Consider the following 24638-nt stretch of genomic DNA (forward strand, 5'->3'; position numbering starts at 1 on the left):
GGCCCAAGCTGCCTATCATGTACCGCGCCCACGCGACACAGTGTCCGCCGCCAGGCCTGCCACGATTCTTCTTTGCCATTCGTATTTTCTTTTCTTCGTGCTTCTCTTTTACCGTCTATTACGCGGGATTGAGAGCTCGCTTCTAACGCTAGAACCCTCGCGCGAACACCTTATCGATGCCATCTCGCCTGGATGCGCAAAGCTTTCTGGGTAACCAGATAATTTCCGGAGCCTGTCAGACAGCCGCTGCCGTCGCTTGTACCACGCCGTGTGTCTGTCGGTGCTTATTTTTTTCTTACCTCTTCCCATTCCGCTATCTTTTAGAGAACACGCGTAGTTCGTAGGAGATTTTAAAAATCTTGTCGCGCTGCGCGAGTCTCTTTTTTTAAAGAAACACGTCAACCCCTTTAATCTCATTAGCGCGCGTTCTCCACTAATTGACGCCGGGACATTAATCTTTCTGCCTGAATAACCCTTACCCCGCGCTAAGCCTACCTGTTTTGTGCCGCAAGCGACGACGGCTTACCGACGACGACGCTTGGAAGGTTCTGGAACGACGCGTACAGTTCTCGCCGACTCGTTGACTTTGTTCCCTACGATGTCTTCTGGTCGACGACAGACTTCCGACAAGGCCTGCATCTTTTACGGCGTCGACGGTGAGTGGTTTCTCGCTGGAGTCTTCTTTTTTGCTTCCTTTCAAGCGTGAAACGTCCTTTACAAGACGCGTATCGCGGTGCCCAGGGGCCGTGAATACGGGAGAAGCTTCCGCCTCGCGTAAGTTAGCTTGGTACTCTATGGCGTAGCGTTTAAGCTGTAGCACGCTTAATTTTAAACTTAATTACCGCGAACTCGCTTCCGGGTTGAATGTCTCTCCGGTGTCGTTCGGCACGAATGGCCCGTAGCAGGCGATTCGTCGGCGTTGTAGGCGAGACTATAGGTGGTGTTGCTGCCGGCAGACGACCAATGTTTCACGTGATATGCGAGGTCGGATTGCTGCCTCCGCGTTTGTGTGAGCTGCACTTGCGTCGCGTGGATCGGTCGGGAAATGGCGTTGCCTGTCACGTGACAGTTTTGCGCCGCTTATGCGCTGTCTTCGAAAACGCGTTTTTTAATCCACTTTTGATTTTGATTTTTGATGAACTGTTAGGTTTTATTTTTGCGGCCCTACGAACGAGCTGCAATTAACGGCTCGTATATTACAGCTCTCCGAGGTAATTCAGCCTTCTGCTTCTGTACAATGTCGTCTGCACAGCGGTAGTTTTGTTTGGTTTATGGTACTTTTAACAAACTACTCCGACTAGTTAGGAGAATTTTAACCTTGGAAAGACTCTGAGGAGTACCGGCTCAAGTATTTTGGTGCTTATTTTTTATTCCGCGATCGCTTGCACAACTTTTTCCGTGTAGTTTCATTTGGGCAGATGTTCTGGTTTTCTTTTTTCTTTTGGTCATTAATAAACATTACAGAAAAGAACTGAGGCGTTTCACTTGCCGCAAATGAGAAATTTTAATTTTATTAGGCGTAAAGAAAAGATTTCGAATTCTCCTGTCGGGAAAGCGATAAGCGCGCTATTCTTTGACGCTTTGCATAATCTCGGCCTTCCACGGGAAGTTTTAATGTATGCCGCATATTGCAGGAGCTTAATTTCCCCAATCTTTCTGTTCTTTCAGCCTTATGACTGCGGCCTCCTGTGTGATATTATTACCCCTGAATAGAGTAATACTATACCGGAGGCGAGTATCGAGTGTTAAGAGAACCATTGTTCACCGAACGACAACGCTTTTAACTGATGCGCATTAAAAATAATATCGCTTGAGCATATGCGCGTATCAGAGGGGCCCTTTTTTTGCTCTGGAAACATTTATGGCGCGGGCTTCACCGTGCACACTTAAGATCTTTGTTAGTGCGTAGAAACAGCCCGTTAAGAACCAAGAATGGCAAGCACAGGAAGGCTACTGTTTCAGCGTTAAGGGTTAAATCTTGGTCCGTGAATAAATGATGTAAGTTGTTTTATTCACGTCCTGTCATTGCTCCTTGCTGGAGGTGAAACGGGACGCACGCTTTTTTAGAATGGGGAAATTCGACTGCTCTCAAAAAGCAACACGCCCCAGCGAAATGCGGGATGTTTGTGCGATCTTTCAATTTTGTATTTTAACTATTTTGTGCGCGCTGGCTGTTAGCGTCTTCATCCGGTTGTACAGTGGTGAGAATATCCACCGCTGCAGCCTTATTAGTTACTCGATTTGTCGTGATTGCATAACACATAGGAAGACAAACTTGGGAGAGGGCAGGTATACCATGATGAAGGCGAAAGCTCATGCGCGACAAAATCCTGTTTCGAGACGCAGGCTATTCCTTTGTTAGCGGGGACCGCAGAACAGCTTTGTTACACACAGGACAGTTAGTTCCGTGCCTGCATTCAGAGGCAACGCGTAAAGTGAGTGTAGACGAAGAGGAGGATAAACATTTATTTCTGCAACATGTTGCGCCTGTGTGGGTGGCCTCGAGTCCTTTCTATGGGAATGAAGCCAGAGACGGCCGGGAGTCGTTCCGAACATATCAACCCAATAGATATGCGAGTCATTGAGCTCTTGCTCTCGGCAGTGCTGCGGCCACGTGCTGTATAATTCCGCGCGCCCCGGGTCCTTTCGTGACGCTGCAGTGAATGACTCGGCTGTTCGCGTTCGTCCGTCGCCGCTTCAGCCCGGCTCGGATGCGACTACGACGCGTAGGCTCCTGGCTGCGAGGTGATCCTAGATGCACAGTTTTCAGCCTTCCCGCTTTCTTGTCGGTGTTTCGGGTAAAAAAAAAAAAATCATGCTTCAAGCTTTTCCGTGGGTACCACATGACTCGGAGCTAATGGCGTATTCCAAAGGCGGTCTGAGGCAAGTGAAGAGAGAGAAAATTTTATGACGTTTTCTTCCTCCTCGAAACCAAAGAACGTCTTTCAGTGAGCAGTTGTGTTTCACATCGTGAGTTCTCATTGGGCCACGACAGATGCCTTGCTCCTTCGCGGACTCAGGGACTTGCTCCGGAGCGCCGATTGAAATACGGCTTTAGCGAGCCGCTACAGAGCGATGACATGACATTGCGTAGTATAGTATTGTATAGTATAGCGTAGCATGGAGCAGTGTGGTGTGGCATGGTACTATACTGTATGGTATGATGCGGTATGGTGTGGTGTGGTGTGGTATGGTATGGTATGGTATGTTATGATGTATGGTATATGGTACGTTATGGTATGATGTAACGCCTCGGCGGTGCGCAGGAGCTGCGTCAGACATCTTATCAGACAACCCATGGCTCTCTACGATTCATTTTCATCGCACTGCACACATATGCTTTTCGATTTCGGCTCCTTATAAACGCGGCGGCAAATACAGGGATTCGATCAAGTGCGCTTGGGCGTAGAAGCCCAACCTGAGACGCTCTCGAGTTGTGCCCGCTAGAGTTTGCGCGCTTTGCTGACTTCCTGGGACACGCCTGTTAGAAGCCAGATGGGCCAAAATCGTATAGAAGGCGCTATAGTCCTCTCCTGACTAATGCGATGCCATGGTCATTACTTCCTCGAAGGGCAATCCGTGTTCACAAAGGGACAAACTGCAAAGAGACATCGCCCACAATTAGCCTTCGCGCGGGCTAACTGCTCACCGAGATAAAAGTTGCATTGGACGGACTATGAAATGACATTTACTGAGGTTAGGAAAGCCACACGAGTGAATCATATTACATTGCGCGTAACCGCACGGGGCAAATTTTTTAAGCTACCTTCATTAAACCAGAAGATACTGGCGATCCCCCCCCCCCCCCCCCCCCCCTGTTGACTTGTTGACTTGTACAAACTGACACGCCAGAAAAATAAAGCAGGTCGGGACTGCCCTCCACCTTAATCCCTCCCGCCCGCGTTACTTGGGTGCGCCCAAAGGGAAGGCTCGTCCAGATTCCCCACTCTACGTCCCGGGGAGAGGGACGTCTAAGTATATATGCCGGGAGGTGTCGCTCTAATCTTCTGCAATTTTTAGAACTTATTCATAAATTATAGGGTCCACACAGTGCTCCATAAATTTGCCTCGAACACTCACAGAGATCATCTCTATGCACAAGTTGGTTTAGAAGAGGACCACAATGAATATTTCAGGGTCCCTTTAGGGCTATTTAGTCAATTTTCAGCTAGCGTACTTATTGGTTGTACCTACGACTCAGCAGGCCTTCACAGTATTTGTAAAGCTCCGGTTCTTAGGTGGTATCTGCCACCCGTCCGATTATACTACGATTGTTTTCATGGAGTTGCACTTGTTCCTATCAAGTGAAGTGACATCTAGTCCGTTATTATGGCTGTACCAGATGTCAAGCTTGTGAGGCTAATATGAAAAAATTAAAAAATGGCTGTGGCTTAGCTCGGCTGTGCCAGGATACACGTAGCGAAAGCTAAGGCATAGCTTGGTTAGCCTTGGTTAATCTTGATCGCAAGTCCATGTTAGTCTGGTTGTCTGCCTAGTTTTTGTCGCGTGGTTCGTCACGTGGTTGGTCACGTAGTGCGGTGCGACCACGGTGGGAATGCGAGCACGGCGAAACTACTAGTTCGTGGCCAATGTAGGTTTCGCTACAAAATGGTATTGAAGCCGGCCTACTGTGCTTCTGTATTGGGAATAGTATACAGGTAAGAAAATGCCAGACAATTTTGTTCACACATCAGCTGTATACCTTCGATAGCTGCAGGGTCGTATCGCATTCGTTGCAAGCATCTGTAACTCTGTTGATCTGTGCATTTATGAGCATCATCAGGGTCCCTATCATCGTCCCCTTCTGCATATGGCGACAGGAACCACAGTCGCTGCTTTATTATGGGCCCTGTAACTCGTGTCTTAGCTGTTTTAATATGTTTTGGTCTCTTGTTGTTTATCAGAGATCGGTTTTCGGTGAGAAGAGCTTGCAATTCGAATGCGGTGTTTTATCTGTTCCGTCCAAACTTAAATTGGTCTTCAGAGTCCCTTTGTATCTATATCATTTCATTTATTCATACCCTCAGACCGTTTGGCATTACAGGGGAGTGATAAAAATGATAACACATTAAAGAAAAGCAAGCAACGCAACAAAAAATAAAATATACAAGTTTATTAGGCTCTTAATTATACAATGTTAGCTATAGCATTTTTAAAACGGTGATGGTCTTCAATGGCGGCGATAAGTCCGGGAAGGCGGTTCCAATCCTGTGATGTGCGGGGAATGAAACTGTGGGAACAGGCTTTAGTACGGCAAGATACAGGCTGGTCAAAATTAGGCTTTGCGGATAAAAAAAAAAAGCACTAGCAGTACCCAATGGTTATTATTATAAACGGGATAGGCAGGTAGGCGAACACAGAAATATTGTCATTGTAACCTCAGTTATTATTTAAAACTCATTAACTTGTTAATCACTGCACTCAGCGTGCAGACTTGTATTGAAAAGTTGGGCATAGACTTTCAAAGACTATTCAACATAGGGCAATTTCAATAACGCGCCTGTGCGACCGCAGCGGTGGCCTAGTCGTTTCAGCATTCGCCTCGCATGCGGGAGGTGCGGGGTTCGATCCCCAGTGCCGCCGGCTACCCACCGCTGATACAATAGGTAGAAGCTTTCCCCTGGTCTGGTGCTCGGCTTATTTAGGGTGAATGCTTGGAAATGTTGTCTTTCACCCCACCTTGAGTAGAAGGAAAATACCTTGTGACATGGCGCTTTTTGGCCACAGATGGCATTGCGCCATAAAAATCCATCATCATTATCAGTAACGCGCCTGTGTTCTGAGATATGCAGATCAGGAATTTCAGCCTTAACCGTGTAATCACGCATTCGAGAGCGCAGCGCTCGGCATGAAGGTCCTCTCTGACGTAACTTAGCTGTTTCGTACGGAGAGTATGTTCGCATGGAGCTTCGCCTGATAATAATGTGGAGTTATATGCGATGGTTATAAATATTCTTTCTTGGCCAGCAGTGTCGTATCGTTGCGTTTAAGTGCATGTGAAGTCTAAAGCGGCACCACGTCTTATCATCCACTATAGAACAGATCGCTTAATGAAACCGCGCTCGTCCCATTCCGTCGGAACAGTAATTCTTCGGTTTCTCTCGAGAACGCAATTCTCCTCTCCAGTCCGCCGCTCTAGAAGAGCAGCGCAGCCAGTGATCCTCTCGTCGTGTGGCACGTTTCTCAGCAACTGTGGCAGATAGACCATGCTACATTCCTTCGCTCTCGCCTTACCCTTCGTTTTCCGTCTATGGTAACCACGTCCGGGATGGTTGCCCTGGTAAGCGTTCGCACGCTCTGCCATACCTTCCTCTTCTCGCCGTACCCACTTTACACGGCAACCCTCCTTCTCCTGCTAGAGTAACTGCATTCCTGTTGGTTCCGCCGGCAACCAAGTACTGGTTGCGCGGCGTCACGCTCTTACCATACCATCCTGCTCACACGGTAACCACCTCCCGAGCGGTTATCGTTGTCACCATCCTCTGGTTACGCCTTCTTACGCTCTCGCCATAAAGCCTCCTTCCATGTGGCAACCCTACTCGTCCTTTCAGGGTAACTGCCCTCCGGGTAGGTTTCCATGGCAACCGCTGACCGTTGCGTCTTCTTAAGCTCTCGCCAAACACGCCTCCTTCCGGGGTAACCATCCTACTGCTTGGGATTCCTCCACTTTCCCGGCAGCCTCTTCCTTGAACAGTTACCACCCTCCAGATGGTTCCTGTAGTAACCGTCCACGTCTTGTCTTCCGCCTTGCGCGGTAACCACCACCGAAGTGGCTCCATGGCAACGCAGCCGCCGATTACGCCGACGACTGTGACAGACTACGACATACTACTACGACGCGAAACCTAGGAACGCGCGCTTAACAGCGTTCGCTGTAAAAGTTAATGAATTTCAGTAATTATTCAGGTTCCGTCAATTTTTCTTTCTCTGTCCGCCTGGGCGCATAGCCTATTTACAATAGTGGCTTTTTTGTACGGCTCTTGGTATTTTTTTAACCCTAAATCGCAATTTTGAACGACATGTATATTCATAGCCGTGTGAGTTAAAAATTTAGCCCTGTACCTGGTGCTCTTTGACCTTAGGTGCCCTTGCGTTATAGAAACCGAACATCGTAGGAATCGCGTCGAAGTGAACAGAACTCGCTTATAAGAAATTTAACGTAATCATTATCTACACAAGTTTTTAGAAAGCAGTTACTCTCGGCGCTGTGGCCCAGCAAGTTTTTCCTATTCCGACGAGTTACGTACACTAGAGGGGCTGCTTTGCCTGCAATGGTTTCTAAAGCGCACGTGTTTTGGCGCATTGCAGCCGAAACCCATTGTGTCGAGCTACCCGCATTTTGGCGTGCTACGGTGCACGATCCCCTTGCTTGTTTCGCTACGAAAGGCACTTCCGGATTCTATTACATTTTTTTTTTTCTCAGGAAAGCTCTTTGCGACGCGAGCGTTGGGGCAACACGCCATCGTGCTCGGCGAATTCCGCGCGTCGCGTTCGCCTCGGCGACTCCGAAACACCTTGTTTCCGGAAGTGCGTCTCTAGCGCAAGGTTGTGTGTAGTACGTGTACCGAGCGGGTAGCGAAGGGAACGACGAGACCGCTGGAGAGGCCTGGCATCCGAACGCGCGCACACCATTTTCCTCCTCACCGCCGCCGCCGATGGTACGACCGCCTCGGCATCGCGGCCGCCTGCCTGCCTGCCCGGGGTGCGATAGCGGCGGCCGAATCAGCTTACCGAGTCTCTCGCGACTTCACGCTGCGTCGCTTGCGAAGATACAGTTAAGTGCAGCGTACGCCCGGATGCGTGCAGCGGCGATTTCCATCGCCGGCGGACAGCCGGCGTCATACGCGACAAAGAACGCCGCGTTGCCTCAACACAATAGCTTGTTTTGTCAGCCCATAGTCTACGTCCTTTGACGTTAAGCGTGGCGAAAGTTCCGCGCCAAAGTTTGGGTTGACGACGGGGCACAGGTAGGGAAGCAGTGTCATGCGCATGCATCTAGTTCGAGGAAGCTCAGTTAGGTGAACAGTGAAAGAGAAACGGGGTAACCTTAACGAAGTGTATTGTTTGGGATGTGTTGTCGGGGGTATCTTCTGTAAGGATCTCCCACGAACGCCGAACATTTTATGCAGCGCGAACTGATATTTCACAACACGTGTATTCTCCCCACTGTTCTCGATCATGTGGAAGTGCGCCTCGCACATTCTGCCGTTTTTGTCCAAAACATTCTGTGAGGTGCCTTTAATTATGCTAGATAAATGATACCATGATAAATGATACCATGATGCTTGAAGCATTTTGGTTTACACGATGGCGCGCTTCGCCCACAAAGCCGCCGCGCAAACATATGGAGGACTAACTTGCCAGCACGCCGAGAGTGGGCGCCACTATGTGCTGCTCCGGCTCGGTTTCTGCCCCACCGCTGAGGCTACATGTTGAGGGCCGGGTACGCAGTGGTGGTGCCCCCGGATTAGTAATGACGAGGAGACAGGTATGCTAAGAGTAAATAAAAAACACACACAAATATATTCACATTATTTACATCTTGGTGCAATGATATACACGGCACAGGTTAAAAGGCTACGGAAATGCCAGAAATACGAGGGCAAATACGCCGGACGAAAGAGTCGGGAGCTCTTCTAGATGCACTAAAGAGAACTCCGAGCTCGTCTTTTCAACGCGGGAACTCGATCGGCAGGCTCCGAGCATACTTATAAACTCCAAATTATCGTACTGTGCACCGGATTTCCCAATGAAATCGAATTAAATGTCCCCACCCCCGCTTTTTTTGAACTCACCTCCGAAAAAAGGAGTCAGCCAGTGTGTGGGGTGTGTCATTCAGCCAGCCGCATTTGATCGATTGCTTGCTTGCTTGATTGATTGATTAATTGATTGATTGGAAACTTTATTTAATGAATGGCACCTCTCGGGGGCTTGGGTTATCTGCCTATTCCGGCCGCCCATTGGCCGGCGCCGCAGCGTGGGCCCTGCGAACCAGTCCTCGTTGCTGGTCGGGGTCCTCGCAGTGAAGAATGGCCTCCCACTGCTCCACATTGGGATTACCAAGTCTGTCAATAGCGGGACTGAAATGCATGCCCATACCGTGTGCAAAGCCGTGTAGCTATTTCTCGACTCTGTGGTCACTGTATTTTGAAGTGTGAGGGGTACCGCTGGTGGAGGATTACGATGATGTAGGTGTCACGAGAGTGCCTGTTTGCAGTCGGCCAGCGGTGTGTTCTTCCGCCTTGGCTAGAGTTTTGTGAGAGTGTGGGGTATATCGGTATGGCCTGTCTGTAGGCCGCTTGGTGCTCGGCGAAGCTAATTATGGGCTGTGTCCACGAGGCGAAGCAGCACGTTACTCAGAGGGCATTTAAGGGGTGTTTAAGTGCTGGGAAGGCGAAAGCATTAATGTGTCATCGTGAGCGTTCGACCTCCACGTAGGTTGCGCACTGAGAAATGAAACTAAAACGTGCCTACGAAAGCTGACTCCACAAGCTCTGGATCCACAAAGGTCCAAGTGCAACACTTGGACACTCGGTTCGAATGCCTGTCGTGAGTTAGCCTCCAAAGAGGCGTATGCTATATGCAACGAGAAATCGTATGACACCACCCGCATCGTGTACGATGAAGGCTTGCGTCACAATATTGATATAATAATTGGTATTGGGGGAAAGGAGATGGCGGAGAATCAGTCTCATATATCGTTGGACACCTGAACCGCGCCATAAGCGAAGGGATAAGGGAGGGAGTGAAAGAATAAAGGAATAAATAGGTGCCGTAGTGGAGGGCTCCTGAATAATTTCGACCGCCTGGGGATCTTTAACGTGCACTGACATCGCACAGCACACCGGCGCCTTAGCGTTTTTCCTCCATAAAAACGCAGCCGCCGCGGTCGGATTCGAACCCGGGAACTCCGGAACAGTAGTCGAGCGCCCTAACCACTGAGCCACCGCGGCGGGTACAATTTTGGTATGCAAGTTGGTTTTTGAGGAATGGAAATGGCGCCGTAACTGTCTCACACTTCAACGGCACCTAAAGGGAGGTAAAGCGTCTGGGAAGGGACAAAATTATAGGTATATTTGTCGTCGGTTCCAATCCGTGCCGCAAGCTAGCCTCCAATTTGGCTAAGCAAATGTAATCTATATGCAATGACAAATAGCATGACACCAGCCGGGACGCCCTACGACAAACAGTTGCCCACAATTTTTGTACGAGTGTAGTCGGAAAAACTGAAGGTATATTTGGAGGAACGACATGCGTACGATTATCAAAAATGGCGGTTTTTGGCTTGCTGTGTGCGTCGTACGGTCGATTCATGACGTCTCTCTGACTTCCTTGCCATCGCTTTGATTTTCTGTACTGTCGGCGATTGCAGATACACACGCCACCGGCTTTTCTCGTAATGGACTAGTAATATTTTCGCATTAAAAAAAATTAACAAACGCGGTGCTACCTGTGCTGTGTGTGAGAAATCTGTTGAAATAATGGAACCTTAAACTAGAATGTGACAGTATCCATTACCCGCCACGGTGGCTCAGTAGTTAGGGTGCTCGGCTACTGAGCCGGAGTACCCGGGTTCGAACCCGGCCGCGGCAGCCGCGTTTCGATGGAGGCGAAACGCAAAGGCTCCCGTGTGCTGTGCGATGTAAGTTAAAGATCTCCACGTGGTCGAAATTATTCCGGAGCCTTCCACTACGGCACCCCTTTCTTCTTTCGCTCCCTCCTTTATCCTTTCTCTTAAGGCGCGGTTCAGGTGTCCGCCGATATGGGAGACAGATAGTGCCATTTCCTTTCCCCAAAAACCAATTCTCATTTTTTTTACCCATCTGGATATTGACACAGTGTCGGTCACTCGCCCTGAGGCCCTAGGAGTTAGAAATAATAGAGTTAATGTGTGCTAATCTGCGGTGGAAGTTGGCAAAAAGCGGTAGGAAGATTGGTGGCTCGAAAGCAGGGAGGTGACGTAAGGTTACAAGTGCAAGATTGAAAAAGGCGAATTTAAAGAGCGATATACTACTGCGATAAAACCGCTAAAGAAACATTAAAAAAATCTGAGCACGTTGGCAACGGGCACCTCGCCGTTTCAAGCGTTTCGAGGAGTACGTTGATAACTTGCATCAATCCCTCATCCATATATTTGCCGCGTACGCCCGCGGCTGTCTTTTGTGCGCACCGCTGGCTCTCCACCGATGGCTTTGCTGTTAGTTTTATTCATGGGCATTGGAGAATTTTAGAATAGCGGGACTGTATCAGTGAGGGGAAAGGGTAATAGATGCGTTATTGTTCGGCGCATGCGCACTGACGCCTTTCCTTATCCCTATCTAAAAAAAAACAGAAAATTTGTATTGAAGGAACAGATTTTCCTTTGGTATTTTGGGACATTACAACAGAAACTCTTGTATTAACAGGACTTTTCTGTAGTAGTGAGCAACACCATGTCGTAACGCCAGAGTCACTTCTGTCGTAATGACAGACTTCTTAATACTACAGCAAAATCTGTCGTAACGACCGCACGATAAGAATATCTGTTGCATTTTGAGACCATCTCTGTCGTATATTTCGACTGGGATATATCCCCAAAACCGATAGGTTCACCCCGCTCTAAAACCTCCTACTAACGCGACAGCATTGAGGGAATTGTTCAGCTGGAAAGCCACTATAGTTGGCGTTGGCGTGTCGGAAAAATCGGGTACTGGCCAGAAGGTCGTGACGATGGAACTACGTGGCCGCGCGCGGGAAATTCAAACACCTCGCAATAATCACGCAGCGCAGCAATAAAGACTTCGCTACACATTTCCTCATTTGTCTACGGTGTCTTGACGTCATTTCATCACCGTTAGTAGCGCCTGTGAAGCAAGAAAAGGGATTGCTCTGAAAAGAAAAATAGTCGAGCCTTTACTCCAACCCATGGGTTGCGAGTCGGGCGCGCTGCCCCTAAACCTCTGAAGAAAATTTTCTTTCAACATGGTATTTACTGCGCTATGTTTTGTACGTACAAAAACCGGCTATATACTGATTATTTAAACACCACTCGGCTAGTGGTTGCACTGCACTAGCTTGACAGAAGAGACCAATGAAGAGCTTTGGTCCGACTTGGTTAATTGGAGGGCTTCTGTGTTTTGTCAACACCCTTAGTTGCGTCAGGGCTGAATGCATTTGAGCTGCTGGCCAAGTGAACGTGTATGCAAACGAGCTACGCCAACGGGTACACGCGCAATCTCGCCCGCCCTCCCAACTGCACGATTCACGGCCGCCTGCTATGTTGAGCTTAGGATGGAGGCGCTCGGCTGCGGGCTTGCTTAAAAGGGAATCTCCGCCTTTAAAGCGACGCTAAGAAAGAGGAAGTGTGGCAGCTAAGGCAGAGCATGAGTATACAAGTTTCCCTTGCCATACTATTCAAAGGGGAATGTACCCGAAAAGTATCAAGCTTGACAAATAGCGGGGACAGTGTGTAAAGAGGGTTAACCTTGGGTTCCGCATCTTTTTACACTTTCTCTCCCATCAACAGATGCAAAGTGGTCCAGGTGCCCGCCATATTGTAACTTATATATCTAAAGTAAAAACAAAAAACTGGTCGTATTTGAGGAGAGGAAATAGCGCAGTAACTTAGTGTTGTTGTTGTAAAACTTTATTTTGCAAAAAGCCGCCGCGGTGGCTCAGTGGTTATGGTTCTCGGCTGCTGACCCTAAAGACAATGGTTCGATTCCGTCCGCGGCGGTCGCATTTCGATGGAAGCGAAATGCTAGAGGCCTGTGTACTGTGCCATGTCAGTGCACTTTAAAGAACCCCGGTTGGTAGAAATTTCCGGAGCCCCTCACTACGCCGTCCCTCAGAGCCTGGGTCACTTTTGGACGTTAAACCATCACAAACAAGAATCCTGCTATGGTTTGAACATGGATTGCGAAAGGGAATACTTGGAAGGAATGAAAAGATGAAGTGGAAGGAAAGAGATAAAGGAATTTTAGAGAGGAAAGGAGGAGAGGTCGACCGGCGGTAACATGACTCTGGCCTGCTACTGCACACTGAGGAGAGGGGAAGGGGAAAAAAAGGAAAGAGCAAATGAAGGTTGATGATCTCATAATACATAATAGAGTAATGTGGAAGATAGAGATAGAGAGAAGGACATCACTGCTATAAGGCTTCAAATCACTTACTCTCTATACGGTACCCCATGTATGCATCATTGCGCATGTTGCCGCATGTGAGGTAGCGCGTCAGTTTGCTTCCAAAAGCCAAGTTGCCCTTATTATTGGCTAAAACGACACATCGCCAAACGCATCCACGAGCGCGAGCCTAGCTGTCACCTAGGAAGAGCTAAAAAGCCGTACCGTGCGAATGTAGTTCATTCTCTTGTAAGATAAGCGATGATTATACCTGAAATCTCCCCAGATGTCTTCACCAAGGTCGTTAATTCTACTAAGCCAGTAATCTGAAGGGAGACGATGCCGTTTCGGTGAGTGCGACCTGTGCTTGAAAACCTAGAGCGCGGTACACACTAAACTGTGATGAGCGAAAAGCCAGCAAGGTGCCCTCTGGCGTACTCTCTATCATAAAAAGGGGTGCGCCAGAGGGCAATGTGGCATTTTTCTTTTGGGGTGGGGGGAGGAAATGGCGCAGTATCTGTCCCACATATCGGCGGACACCTGAACCGCGCAGTAAAAGAAGGGATAAAGGAAAGACTGAGAGAAGAGAATAAGAAAGAGGTGCCGTAGTGGAGGGCTCCGGAATAGTTTCGACCACCTGGGTACCTTGTTAGCCTCTAGGCACACAAGCGACTAAAGTAAGAACTGCGCCGACGGCTGAGTCACGCCAGACAATGACCTTCAGCAGCTTTCTAAGAACACAGTGGCTCCACTGCTCTATGGTGGGAAACACTTGATGTGCGATGACCCAATCGTAACTAATTCTAGCTTTTGCGTGAAGCGTCGCGTCCTGATCAGCTTGCCGCGTCTTACACGGCCCCAACCGACGAGTAACTTTAATGAGCCGCCGCGGTGGCTGAGTGGTTATGGCGCTCGGCTGCTGGCCCGAAAGACGCGGGTTCGATCCCGGCCGCGGCGGTCGAATTTCGATGGAGGCGAAATTCTACTCTGCGATGTCAGTGCACGTTAAAGAACCCCAGGTGGTCTAAATTTCCGGAGCCCTTCACTATGGCGTCTCTCGTAGCCTGAGTCCCTTTGGGACGTTAAACCCCCGTAAACCAAACCAAACCATAAGCTTTAATGCACGTGCAAACGCTTTTCTCTCTCTCTCTCTCGCACACACACACACACACACACACACACGCACACACGCACACGCACACGCACACGCGCACACACACATTCAGGGTCGTGAAAAATCGGCACTATTGACGCAGCGCAATGTGGGGAGTCATCGGTCGTTGTCCTGGAACAGCTTTGTTTATGGTTTAAGGGGTTTAACTTCTCAAAGCGACTCAGGCTATGACTAAATCCCTAGTGAAAGGCTCTGGAAATTTCGACCACCTGGTGATCTGTAAGGTCTACTGACATCGCACAGTACGCGGGCGTCTAGAATTTCGCCTGCATCGAAATTCAGCCCCCGCGGCCGGGATCAAACCCGCGTCTTTCGGCTCAGCAGATGAGCGCCATAACCACTGAGCCACAGCGGTTACCTCCTGGAACAGCGTCAGAGCTCGCACTCAGTTGTATATTATCACCAGCCTCAATATATACACCCACTGCAGAATATAGGCCTATCCCATATCTCTACAACTGACCCTGTCCTGTACCTGCCGTGGCCAACTTATCATCGCAAACTTGCTAGTTTCATCCGGCCACCCAGTTCTAAATGAAACCACACAAATCCACGCTACCCCGCTTTCATTCTTCATCGGCCTTCACTGCGCGCAACTGTGCCAGTCTGCGTTGCAACTGCGGCGAGAAATCCCTTTGGTATACGGGACAGGTACGGCCCCCCTTTCATTCGTTTTATCCCTGCACTGCACGCAACTGCGCCAGTCTGCGTTGGGACTGCGGTGAGCAATCCCTTTGGTATATGGGGCAGGTTTCGTAGGGGTTAAGTGGCGTGTTCCGGCCGCCGTGACCCGCCTATGTATGTGCGCTTGTGTGTGTCCGCGTGCGCGTACACTTGGAGTCCGGTTCTTCCCGGTTGCGTGATATACACCTCCGGCGAGCCAGTGTCCGCCATCCTTTCCTCGTCGCCAGTCGTCGTATCTGTCATTGAGGGGTAATAACGGTCTCCTCTGGGACCGCCAGGCGGCGTTGCCTGTCGTTTTAACGCGACAGCGTTATGGAGATCGTGTCGCAGAAAAGCCGGTGTCGTCGGCGGCGTTGGCCGTGAGCGAAAAATGGCGCATCTCAGTGGATACCTGAACCGCGCCGTAAGGGAAGGGAGTTTCCTTCCCCTAAGGAGCGATCCGGGTGTCCAGCGAGAATTGTGACACAGGCGTCATTTCCTTCCCTTAAAAGCAATTGTTCATTTTCCTTCTCTTACGGCCCGGTTCGGGTGTTCACCTGGATATGTGAGACAGGCGTCCTTCCCTTAAATTGTCTAACGGGCCAGGCGTCGCGCTGAATGAGCGTTGGCATTCCATGGTTCAGGTGTCCAACAATAAGTGAGACAGATACTGCGCCATTTCATGTCCCCAAAAACCAATTATTATCATTATCATTCCATGGACTCATTGGAAGCGCTGCAACACGCTGTCGCGTCTCACTCTTAAAGACGAAGCTAAGCGTCCTCCAAATTGTTTCGTTTTTTTTTCGAAACCTGCGTTTGCGAACGAAGACAACTGGCTGTCCGGCTATAGCTTCTTTTTCCTGCAGCGGCACAACTTTGGCAGTCCTACGGCAGGGTACAGTGCGGCACGGTATAGTAAGTTCGGTAAGGTACTGTAAGTTGCGGTAGGGTACGGTGCGGTATAGCGTTTCACTGTATGGCAAGACATGATATGCTATGGCACGGCATGGGGCTGGGGGGTTTAACGTCCTGAATATTCTCGTCAGCTGCGAGGGACACCGTGAATAATTTCAACCGCTACATGATCTTCAACTTGAATACACATTGCACAGCGCATGGCGTCTCATGATTTTTCACCAGCATCGAAATGCAGCCGCCGTGAAAGGGATTCAACTCTGCGACATTCTGCTCAGCAGCCGAAGGTCACAGCCATCGAGCCACTGCGACGCTAATTTTCACCGACGCCGGGTCCCTTCAGGGTTGAATCTTTTGTGTACGCTATCAAGCAGCGAGGGAGTAGTTTACTTATTGTAAGAGATTTACTGAATTGCGCTTTACGGAGACAGACGTGAGGGAGCTTTCCAGAGGTGAACAGCAACGCCGTGAGCACTATACATAGTAAACAGGAAAAAAAGTAGCAAGGTTTTAACGTAGTTAAACCAAGTAGACGCGCGAAAGCACGCGTGTAGCCTAGTTGGCCCATGGTTCTGCTTTGTTGGGTTTGAGGCACGCCTGGCGACGATATTCGACTCAGGTTCAGCAGTGACCGAGGTTAAGCTGATTTCATCTGTTCGGGCCGCAGATGGAAGTTGATCAAGGTGGCGATGTTGCACAGCACGAAAGTGTGTTGCAGTTTAACACCAGGCGTGCTCGGCTGCTGCAACAGCGTAGTGCTGTCGAGAAGTAGATCTGTTCGCGCCGCGTGGGTTCGAAATCCAGTTGCGGAATCATTTTTTGTTTTGTTTCTGCACCCTCAAGGTCAATGACGCCACAAATTTTTGCTTGGATTGGACCCGCCGCGGTGGCTGAGGGGTTCTATAGGGCGCTCGGCAACTGATCCAGAGTTCCCGGGTTCGAACCTGACCGCCGTCGGCTGCGTTTTTATGGCGGCAAAACGCAAAAGGCGCCCGTTTGCTGTGCAATGTCAGTGGACGTTAAAGATCCCTAGGTGGTCGAAATTATTGCGGAGCCGTCCACTACGGCACCTCTTTCTTCCTTTCTTCTTTCACTCCCTCCTTTATCCCTTCCCTTACGGCGCGGTTCAGGTGTCCAACGATATATGAGACAGATACTGCGCCATCTCCTTTCCCCAAAAACCAATTATTAATTATTAATATTCGACCAGGTGAAGCAGTGCTTGCGCACTAAAAGGACCCCGTTCAACTGCTGCTGAAAAGAAAGGTGCTGAGGTGTTCCTGAGCAATAAATGACTCGCGGACTGAGGTGTCACCACCCGACAGACCGTCTCGTGGTTTTAGGTGGACCTTACCGTGTGAAAATTATTCTATAGGAGCGCGTTTTTCTTTCACTGGAGACAACCAGTTGCGGGAACTCGAGTCGCAACGGAAAAGTCGACCGTTTTCCTCGGAAGCCTGCACAGACGCGTGCACGGAGGCGGTTCGAGGCCCGCTAGTCCTTGATAGCAGTAGCAGTAGTAGCAGTAGCACTACTAGTAGTAGTAGTAGTAGTATTAGTAGTAGTAGTAGAAGAACAACTTCATTTATCGAAGGTGTGAGGAAAGGAATCGCGGGATATTCGGATTACTGTTAATATTGGGATCTCATGGTCCAGGAATGCGACCAAATAAACTAAATAAAAACCTCTCGCTTGCGTCTGAGGAAATCCGCACAAAGAATGCCTCGTATGAGGTGCATTCGTCCTTAACAAGAGGATTTGAGATTGAAAGGAGAGCAGAGGAGAGGGAAAAATGAGGAGGTTAGGCTGAAGTAGGTACCGTTTCCTACATTGACATGATTCAAAACACGGGCTATAAAAGGGAAATAAAAGAGGTGTCACGGGCAGGCTCACGCTGTGGAGAGAGAGAGAGAGAAATAACTTTAATTTGCACCCGTCCAAAATGACGGGGTAGAAGGCTATAGCCTAAACTCCCATTCATTCCCTAACCGTCGGCCGGAATCTCTTGGGTCTCGGCGGCGGTCAGGGCGAGACCGATTACTTTGCTTTGTTCTTCTCCTTCGTGGTTCAACATTAAGGTCTCCCAGGATTGTACATTTCTATTCGGGACGTTATAGAAGGGGCAGGTCCAGCCGATGTGAACTAGATCTTCAATGCTGTTGCAGTGCGTACATCTATGATTAAAGACTTTTGGATGCCTTATGATCCATAGCGAAGCAACAAAACAGGGGACAAACACATGCGCTAACGCATACCCGCTAGCCCGAACCGTCACCTTATTCTGGATGCCATTTACTGTACAGTTGAAGGTTTGGAAACACCCCGATTTGCAAACATGATTTCCTCTCTCCTACTGAGTTGTTTGTCTGCTGCTGGATAGATCTTACGACCGAGCTTATAACGAGAAATTATTTCCTGGAATGTCGTGAGTTGGTCAGCCGATGGGAGGTGTTCCTCGCGTGGAGGTGGTGCATGAGCGGCGATCGAACGGAATGTGAGGCCTCGGGTGGTCGGTGCGCCTTCTCGTTCCCCCACGGGCCTAGATGAGCCGGGGACCACATCGGTGAGTTGATGTCTGATGGTACTTGCCTTTCTCTCAGAATTTTGGCAACTGTAGCAGAGATTCTGCCCATATCATAACTATTAAACGGCTGCCTTAGAGTCACTCACTATCACCCTTGTACCGTTTTATATTATTGCTAGAGCAATCAATGGCAACTTCTTCTGCCTCAGTGGAGGTATTTTATGATTCCCGTTTGATAACGATTTGCACGGAAACTTTTATTCAATTCGTGAAGCAGGCGGAAGCGTGTACAGTCTGCTTCCTCTGGAGCAGACGATCGGTCAACGGGCTACAGCACGAGTAACGGACTCCGCCTTCCGCAAGCGCATGCGTGGACGCTCTCTACCTGGAGAACGAAAGGCAAATGCGAAACGATGCAAACGAAAATGCACTGCGTATAACCAGCAAGTATCGATCGCCCGTAGACACATGTGTGAGCAATCTGCGGTGAGCGAACACGCCAAGGGCGCCAAGAATCAGCACCAGGTGTCAACATGATCCGTGCCCGAAACCACTGCCGTGCCAAAATATGAGTTTTCGAACTTTAATTCTGGCGAAGTAACTTCGAACACCCGCGTGATGTTCGGGACCGTGCGTGGTTTTTCTAGGCCACGTGAAAACACATCGCGTTACGTAGATGATGTCGACACCACACGCGACCACAAGCATCGCAGCTCACGTAACGCGTGTACATCAAAATCTTCGCCATCGAGTTCGCGGCTGACAACGTTACTGGTTTTACGGTTTTTGCAACACTTCGTTGCGCTTTGCCCAAGCTCGAGGCTCCTCCGCCGTGAGAGAACAGTGACAGTGAGAAAACAGAAAACAATCTGTGCGGAAGACGAAACGTCAAACATTTTTAACAACCTTTAGTCGGAGTTCCTTTCGTTTCGACATATCTAAACTCGGTTACTCGGCTGCCGGGAGTGCTGTTTTGCAATGATAGTTTTGTCTAAGATGAATTTCTGGATTGCTTGTATTTGCTTGGTCCGCCGTCTACGTCGCAGGATCTTCTGAACGTAAGCTTGGTTTGAATTACTTGATACATATGACGTCTACAAGCAGCGGAAAAAAAGAGTAGCTATGGTTCACCCCGGCTGTGCCTAGCAAGATAAGCGAAAGCTCTGTTAAGCATGATTATCCGATCTGACGCATTTCGTTATCGTAAAAATCATCAGATTCCGCTTGACAGCGGCGATACATCGTCGAAGCACTAGTTCTGACATGTTGTGTTAAGGTAAGCACACGTCACACGCTTTTATATAGTGTACGGCGCGTCACGCGATTTCCGGCAGTTGCGAGAGTTCCCTCGGCTCCGCGTGCGCAGTTGTGCCGAGGCGTGGCGAGTCACGTGGTGCGACGTCAGAACCAAGCCTCCGCTCCTCCTGATTTGAATGTGAAATTCAAGAGCCACATGACCTACAGCTTTGTGCTGGAGAAGTAGAGCTTTCGCTCTAAAGCAATCACAGGTGGCCAGAGCTGGCGGTGAAACACACTACCGAAAGTTTGCGCTCGTCCTGTCAACTGTTGTCTCTTCTTTTTTCCCCCTCTGTTCGCAGACATCTCCCCGATCGGGATTTCCTCGCACGAGTATTGAACAGGTAGTGCAATATCGGTGGACCGTAATTTAAAACGAATATTACTATTTTTTATTATTTCACTTAGCATCTGGAAGTATTATCTAGCATATCCAAATGAGTGTAAAATGAACGCACATTATTCCACATCCCCGTTCTTCAGCAAGTATGTTACTTATATTTCATTAAATTAATGACATCACTACTTTTTTTAACAAGTGGTTTTTGAGGAGAGGTAATGGCGCATCAACTGTTACACATCTCGGTGGGCCCCTCAACTGCGTCATAAGGGAACGGAGGAAGGTGTGACGGAAAGAAGAATGAGCGAAAGGGGTGCCGTAGTGTTAGTCTCGATGCTGGTAAGCGATGCGGATCTGCTTGCGTCGCCGCCGGCTCGAATTCCTCGAGGAACAATAAATATGGTGCGTTTTCTTCGTTTCATGCAGCCTAAAAGCTCTCCGTGTGCGCTTTCTGTCTCACGAATTAATGCCCCCATCAGCACATCTACTTGGTTCTCAGATTCTTTTTAAACATAACAGCACGCACTTTTACAGGGACTTTAATATGACTTACCAGGAGGTTTAAAATGACTTACCAACTCGCCCAAGCATCCGTTTTAACGAATCTCATATTACATTACTCTTATCCTTAATTCGCTCCTTTACTCACCCCCCTCCCTATTTGTAGGGTAGAAAAACGCGCATTACCTCGTTAACCTCCATGCGTTTCCATTATTTTCTCTACTTCGTTCATTCCTGCCTGTGATTCGGGCAGAAAAGTTTCGATATTTTTCGAATATGTCCCGATTCATGTTCTTCTCCATGTTTCAGTTCAAATTTTTCTACTGATTCGAGTCCACGTTCTTCTTCATGCCTGGCATCATGTTATCCTTAAACTTCGGACGATGTTCACCCGTGTTTGTAGAGAATGGCAGCTAAAAACATTTCATGCTGAATGCGACTTACGCTCGCAACTTTCACTGTTGGTGATTTTCTCCGGAAAGCATTGCATCCTTGAGCACTGTGCGCGGAATGAGACTTCAGGGGTTCAACTTAAAGAGGATTCTTGAAACCGTTTTTGCTCCAGTCCATCAAACGGCTTCACAAGGCTGCCCATTTTTATTGAAGAGCTGTAGAAACGACTCTTCCCGTGATAGTATGTAAGTTTATTCAGTTTGCCGCGTCTGTAGTTATGCAGTGGTGATAATCTAGTGAACTGAGTGTGACCTGGTTGGTTGTTTTAACCCCTCTACGCTGTCTGCACAATTCCAGTATCTCACGATCGCTCGTACCGCAAAGATAGCTTACCAAACTCGCACATCACCATGAATCTCCCCGCACGAGTGCTTTGTAGCTTGCTACTTGGTTTAAGTTTACTCTTCAAGATTTTGTACCGACGAAAACACTTCTCTGTAACTTTAGGAAGACGCACACAACCAGTGGAATAAGAAACACGGCTTACATGGCTGTGACAGCAGCCCAGCGTTTCGGTGAGGATATTCAAATCCTTATTCATGATCAACACCCCAGTGTTTATGGGGTCTGTGCTCTTCTCCATAAAAGCTGGCTTCATGGCTCCTATCGTTGGGCGCGCGCGCCGAAATGTGAAACTTGTCGGCTTATTTGTTTGGAAAACCCTGAACAACTTCCAGTGTATTGTATTACGGCGTCAGTTTTTTTATTTTTATTTTATTTCAATATACTGTCAACCCCGACCGGGGTTTTCACAGGGGTGGGCGGATGTCAAAAAAATACCCAACTACCAGATAAAACAATTATAGAACAGTAAGCAGTCGTACAATGAAAAGGATGGCTCTACTTAAATCAAGACAAGAACAAACAAATTTGTGGTAATCAGTTGTACAAAACACAGTATATATCACCAACATTTTAACAATATTTAGTCAGTTTTGTGGCAGCATACTCAGCTCAGCAAGCTCCAAAAATTTGAGGACTGTCGGCTGCATTACAATAGAAGCGTCAAGGGCATTCCATTCGCGCACTGCTCGCGGAAAGAAAAGTTGTCAGGCATTGAGGAAATTGCCGAAAAATTGAGGAGCTGGTCCTTGTTACTGCCTGCACCGAAACTTCAAGCAGCGAAAACAAAAATTATACATCAAGAACAAAAACATTTCCTCCTATTCTCACTGAATGCCTTCGTGCCACACAGATTTCGCATTTCTCACTTGAATTCACGAAGTAGAACGCACAATTGCAGGCAAAAAGGACACGGAGATGTGGCAGATTTGGTTTCTTAGCAGTAAATTGCAATTTTCTGAAAATGGCTGCCTGCTAGTTTCTAATAAAAGACGACTCCTAAAATGCCTGCCGGATAAATTGCTTCAAGACAAATTAAGGATTCCGCAAGCCGATATAACGCCTGAGATTATAGTGATCAAATGTCGCTTTTGCGGCTTTGAACTTGTGCACGAATGGAGAAATTAATAATGAAGTGGGAAAACTGGTATGACCAGGACGGCAGTTGTCATCCTGCAATCTATGTTCTATGCTTCTCGGCTCCTCCTTTATCGTTGTGATAGAGAATTGGGCAGGAAATGGTTACGATGGCAGCCTGGAACCTTTCTATATCTCGGCGCTTGCAAAAAAATTAAGCGCACGGAGTTGTGCCAGGAAACGACAGTGTTTCCTTTTTAGTTCCACTTATTATTAAAACTTGTGATGGAGAAACCGGTGGCACTAACTGTGGCCTCGCTGCCCTGGCAGCCAATAACAATCTGTGTACCTCGACCTCTGTGCCACATTCGCTTTTGCCGCGAGTCAAACTCCCTGGTCAAAGTTCTTTAACGTTAGGACCCGTTATTCCTAGCGATAGAATTGGAAAAGCGTCATCCATTCGTATTATACTGTCTTTCACTCCCTCCCGGGCTGCCGGCTTGCGGGGATCGTTGTATGGGAACGAGATCGTTCCTTTTTTTTGCGCTTGTCTCGCTGCAGCGGGCCATACATCTTTGAAGTTTCTTTTGTTCCACCGCCTTACCACTCAGCGACCGCTCCTTCCTCGCTTTCTGGGCCATGCTTATTGCGAGCGAGCGATGGGCGCGTCCCCTTTGCTTTTCCTCCCACGAGAGCAGGGACACGACGTCAAGAGTTATGGGGGCCGCCCGCGTTATTGGCTCCAGAGGAAATGGCACTTGTCCTGACCTGATGTGTACCTCTGCCTCTGTACCTCTTCGTGCAGTCTTTCACCATAACTGGGCTCCCCTGCCATCTATTTCGCACTGTATTTTTTTTTATGAGAACATTGTCTGGAGGCGGAACGACCTTTAACTAAGCATCTACAGCGCCGAAACTGGACAGAAATAATGGACAGAAACCAGGGTCGCAGTTCTTATCAACTCCTCTGTTAGCTCTTTTACTGCGCCGTGGTTAGTGGTTTCAATCCGAAGGCCAATCCCCAAAGAACGAGTGAGAGGAGGAAATCTCCAGGTCAGCGCAGAACACTCCTAATTTCGCTGTCCGAATGAGGGAGAGCAAAAAAATTGAGTGTCTCAACTTGGCTAACCCTGGAAGTCAGCGAACAGCAAGCACTCTTGCAAAGCATCTGACGCTCGTCCATGTAACTCCGCTTACACGCTCGCTACAGCCGTTCTATATATGCCGGCACGATACGACTCCCCTTAAGATGTGATCACGTGGCTTCACACCACCCCATCGGATGTTCTTATGTTCAACGCAAAGGTCACCCAATGTCAAAGGTCAACTAAAGGGCATGGTCAAGGTTAGGGGTCAAGGGTTCGACACTATAACTGTACCGCATGTGGTCATACACGACTATCCTTGTTTGGGCTGAAGGTCTTTCAAAGTCGTAGGGCTGCCTACCCAAAGACTGCTTTATCTAGCGTAGTGAAGCTTTTCGCTTGAAAAAAATTATGGTATTTTTGCGCAGTTAGGTAAAATGCGAAAAAGGTGTTCTAGCAGATCGGTTTTCACTTCGGTTCAGTTGTTGAGATCCAGTGCTTATGGATTGCAGTTTTACGCATAGCAATAATGGGTCACTGTTCATATATGCGAAATTAGTCATTATTTACATTGGTAGATCCCTGGAAGTCTTTCTACCATTCCTAGCGCAGTGGTGCAGCGGTCAAGTTAAAATGCACCACTGCTCTTTTATGGCCGGTGCTGCCATCGGTGGGACTTGGGTTGCTTGGGCTAGGGTGTACCTTGGTTGGTCTTTCCGCCCAGCCTCTAGGCAGGCGAATAGCCTGCCACAAAACCGGCTTCCGACAAATACAGACAAACTGACAAACGCACGACGGCTAAATGCGGGGAATGACCACTATGAGTGCTAAGGATAGGTTGATAAATGGTCGCCACTTTCTAGTCCAGGACTCTGGACAAAGGACACCTGAGCTGATAGGTCAGCCTCTAAAGAAGATAGAGTGCATTTGAGGATGTTGGGGCATTCGCATACGAGGTTGAAGAGGATTGTTCTCGGGTTGTTGCATGTCGGGCAGCATCCACAGTATTGTGTGGGAGGAAGGGGATGTCTGCGATTCAGGTTTGGGAAAGTATGTTTCTAAAGCTGGCCAGGTTGTGGCGTCCGCTCTGCTGAGGGATTTGTGTAGTCTAAGAAGGTTTCTGTTGCTTTCGAGTCGCAGCGTGTATGCAAGAGGTTACCTGGGC

The 24638-nt window shown here is 48.6% G+C and overlaps 1 protein-coding gene across 3 annotated transcripts in view; it reads left to right on the top strand.

The window, feature by feature from the left end:
- The first annotated feature begins 227 nt into the window (after positions 1–227).
- Positions 228–24638, top strand: part of fne (ELAV like RNA binding protein found in neurons) — a 175842-nt gene continuing 151431 nt past the window's right edge. The window contains exon 1 of one of the 3 annotated variants that reach the window (XM_077643364.1): positions 228–656. In XM_077643364.1, coding sequence (XP_077499490.1) covers positions 599–656 — 58 coding nt within the window. In that variant the 5' untranslated portion in view covers positions 228–598. The remainder of the gene's footprint in view (positions 657–24638) is intronic. The other 2 variants (XM_077643366.1, XM_077643365.1) reach the window with 2 other exon arrangements.

This window comes from Amblyomma americanum, chromosome 11 (assembly GCF_052857255.1).
Source record: "Amblyomma americanum isolate KBUSLIRL-KWMA chromosome 11, ASM5285725v1, whole genome shotgun sequence".
NCBI lineage: Eukaryota > Metazoa > Arthropoda > Arachnida > Ixodida > Ixodidae > Amblyomma > Amblyomma americanum.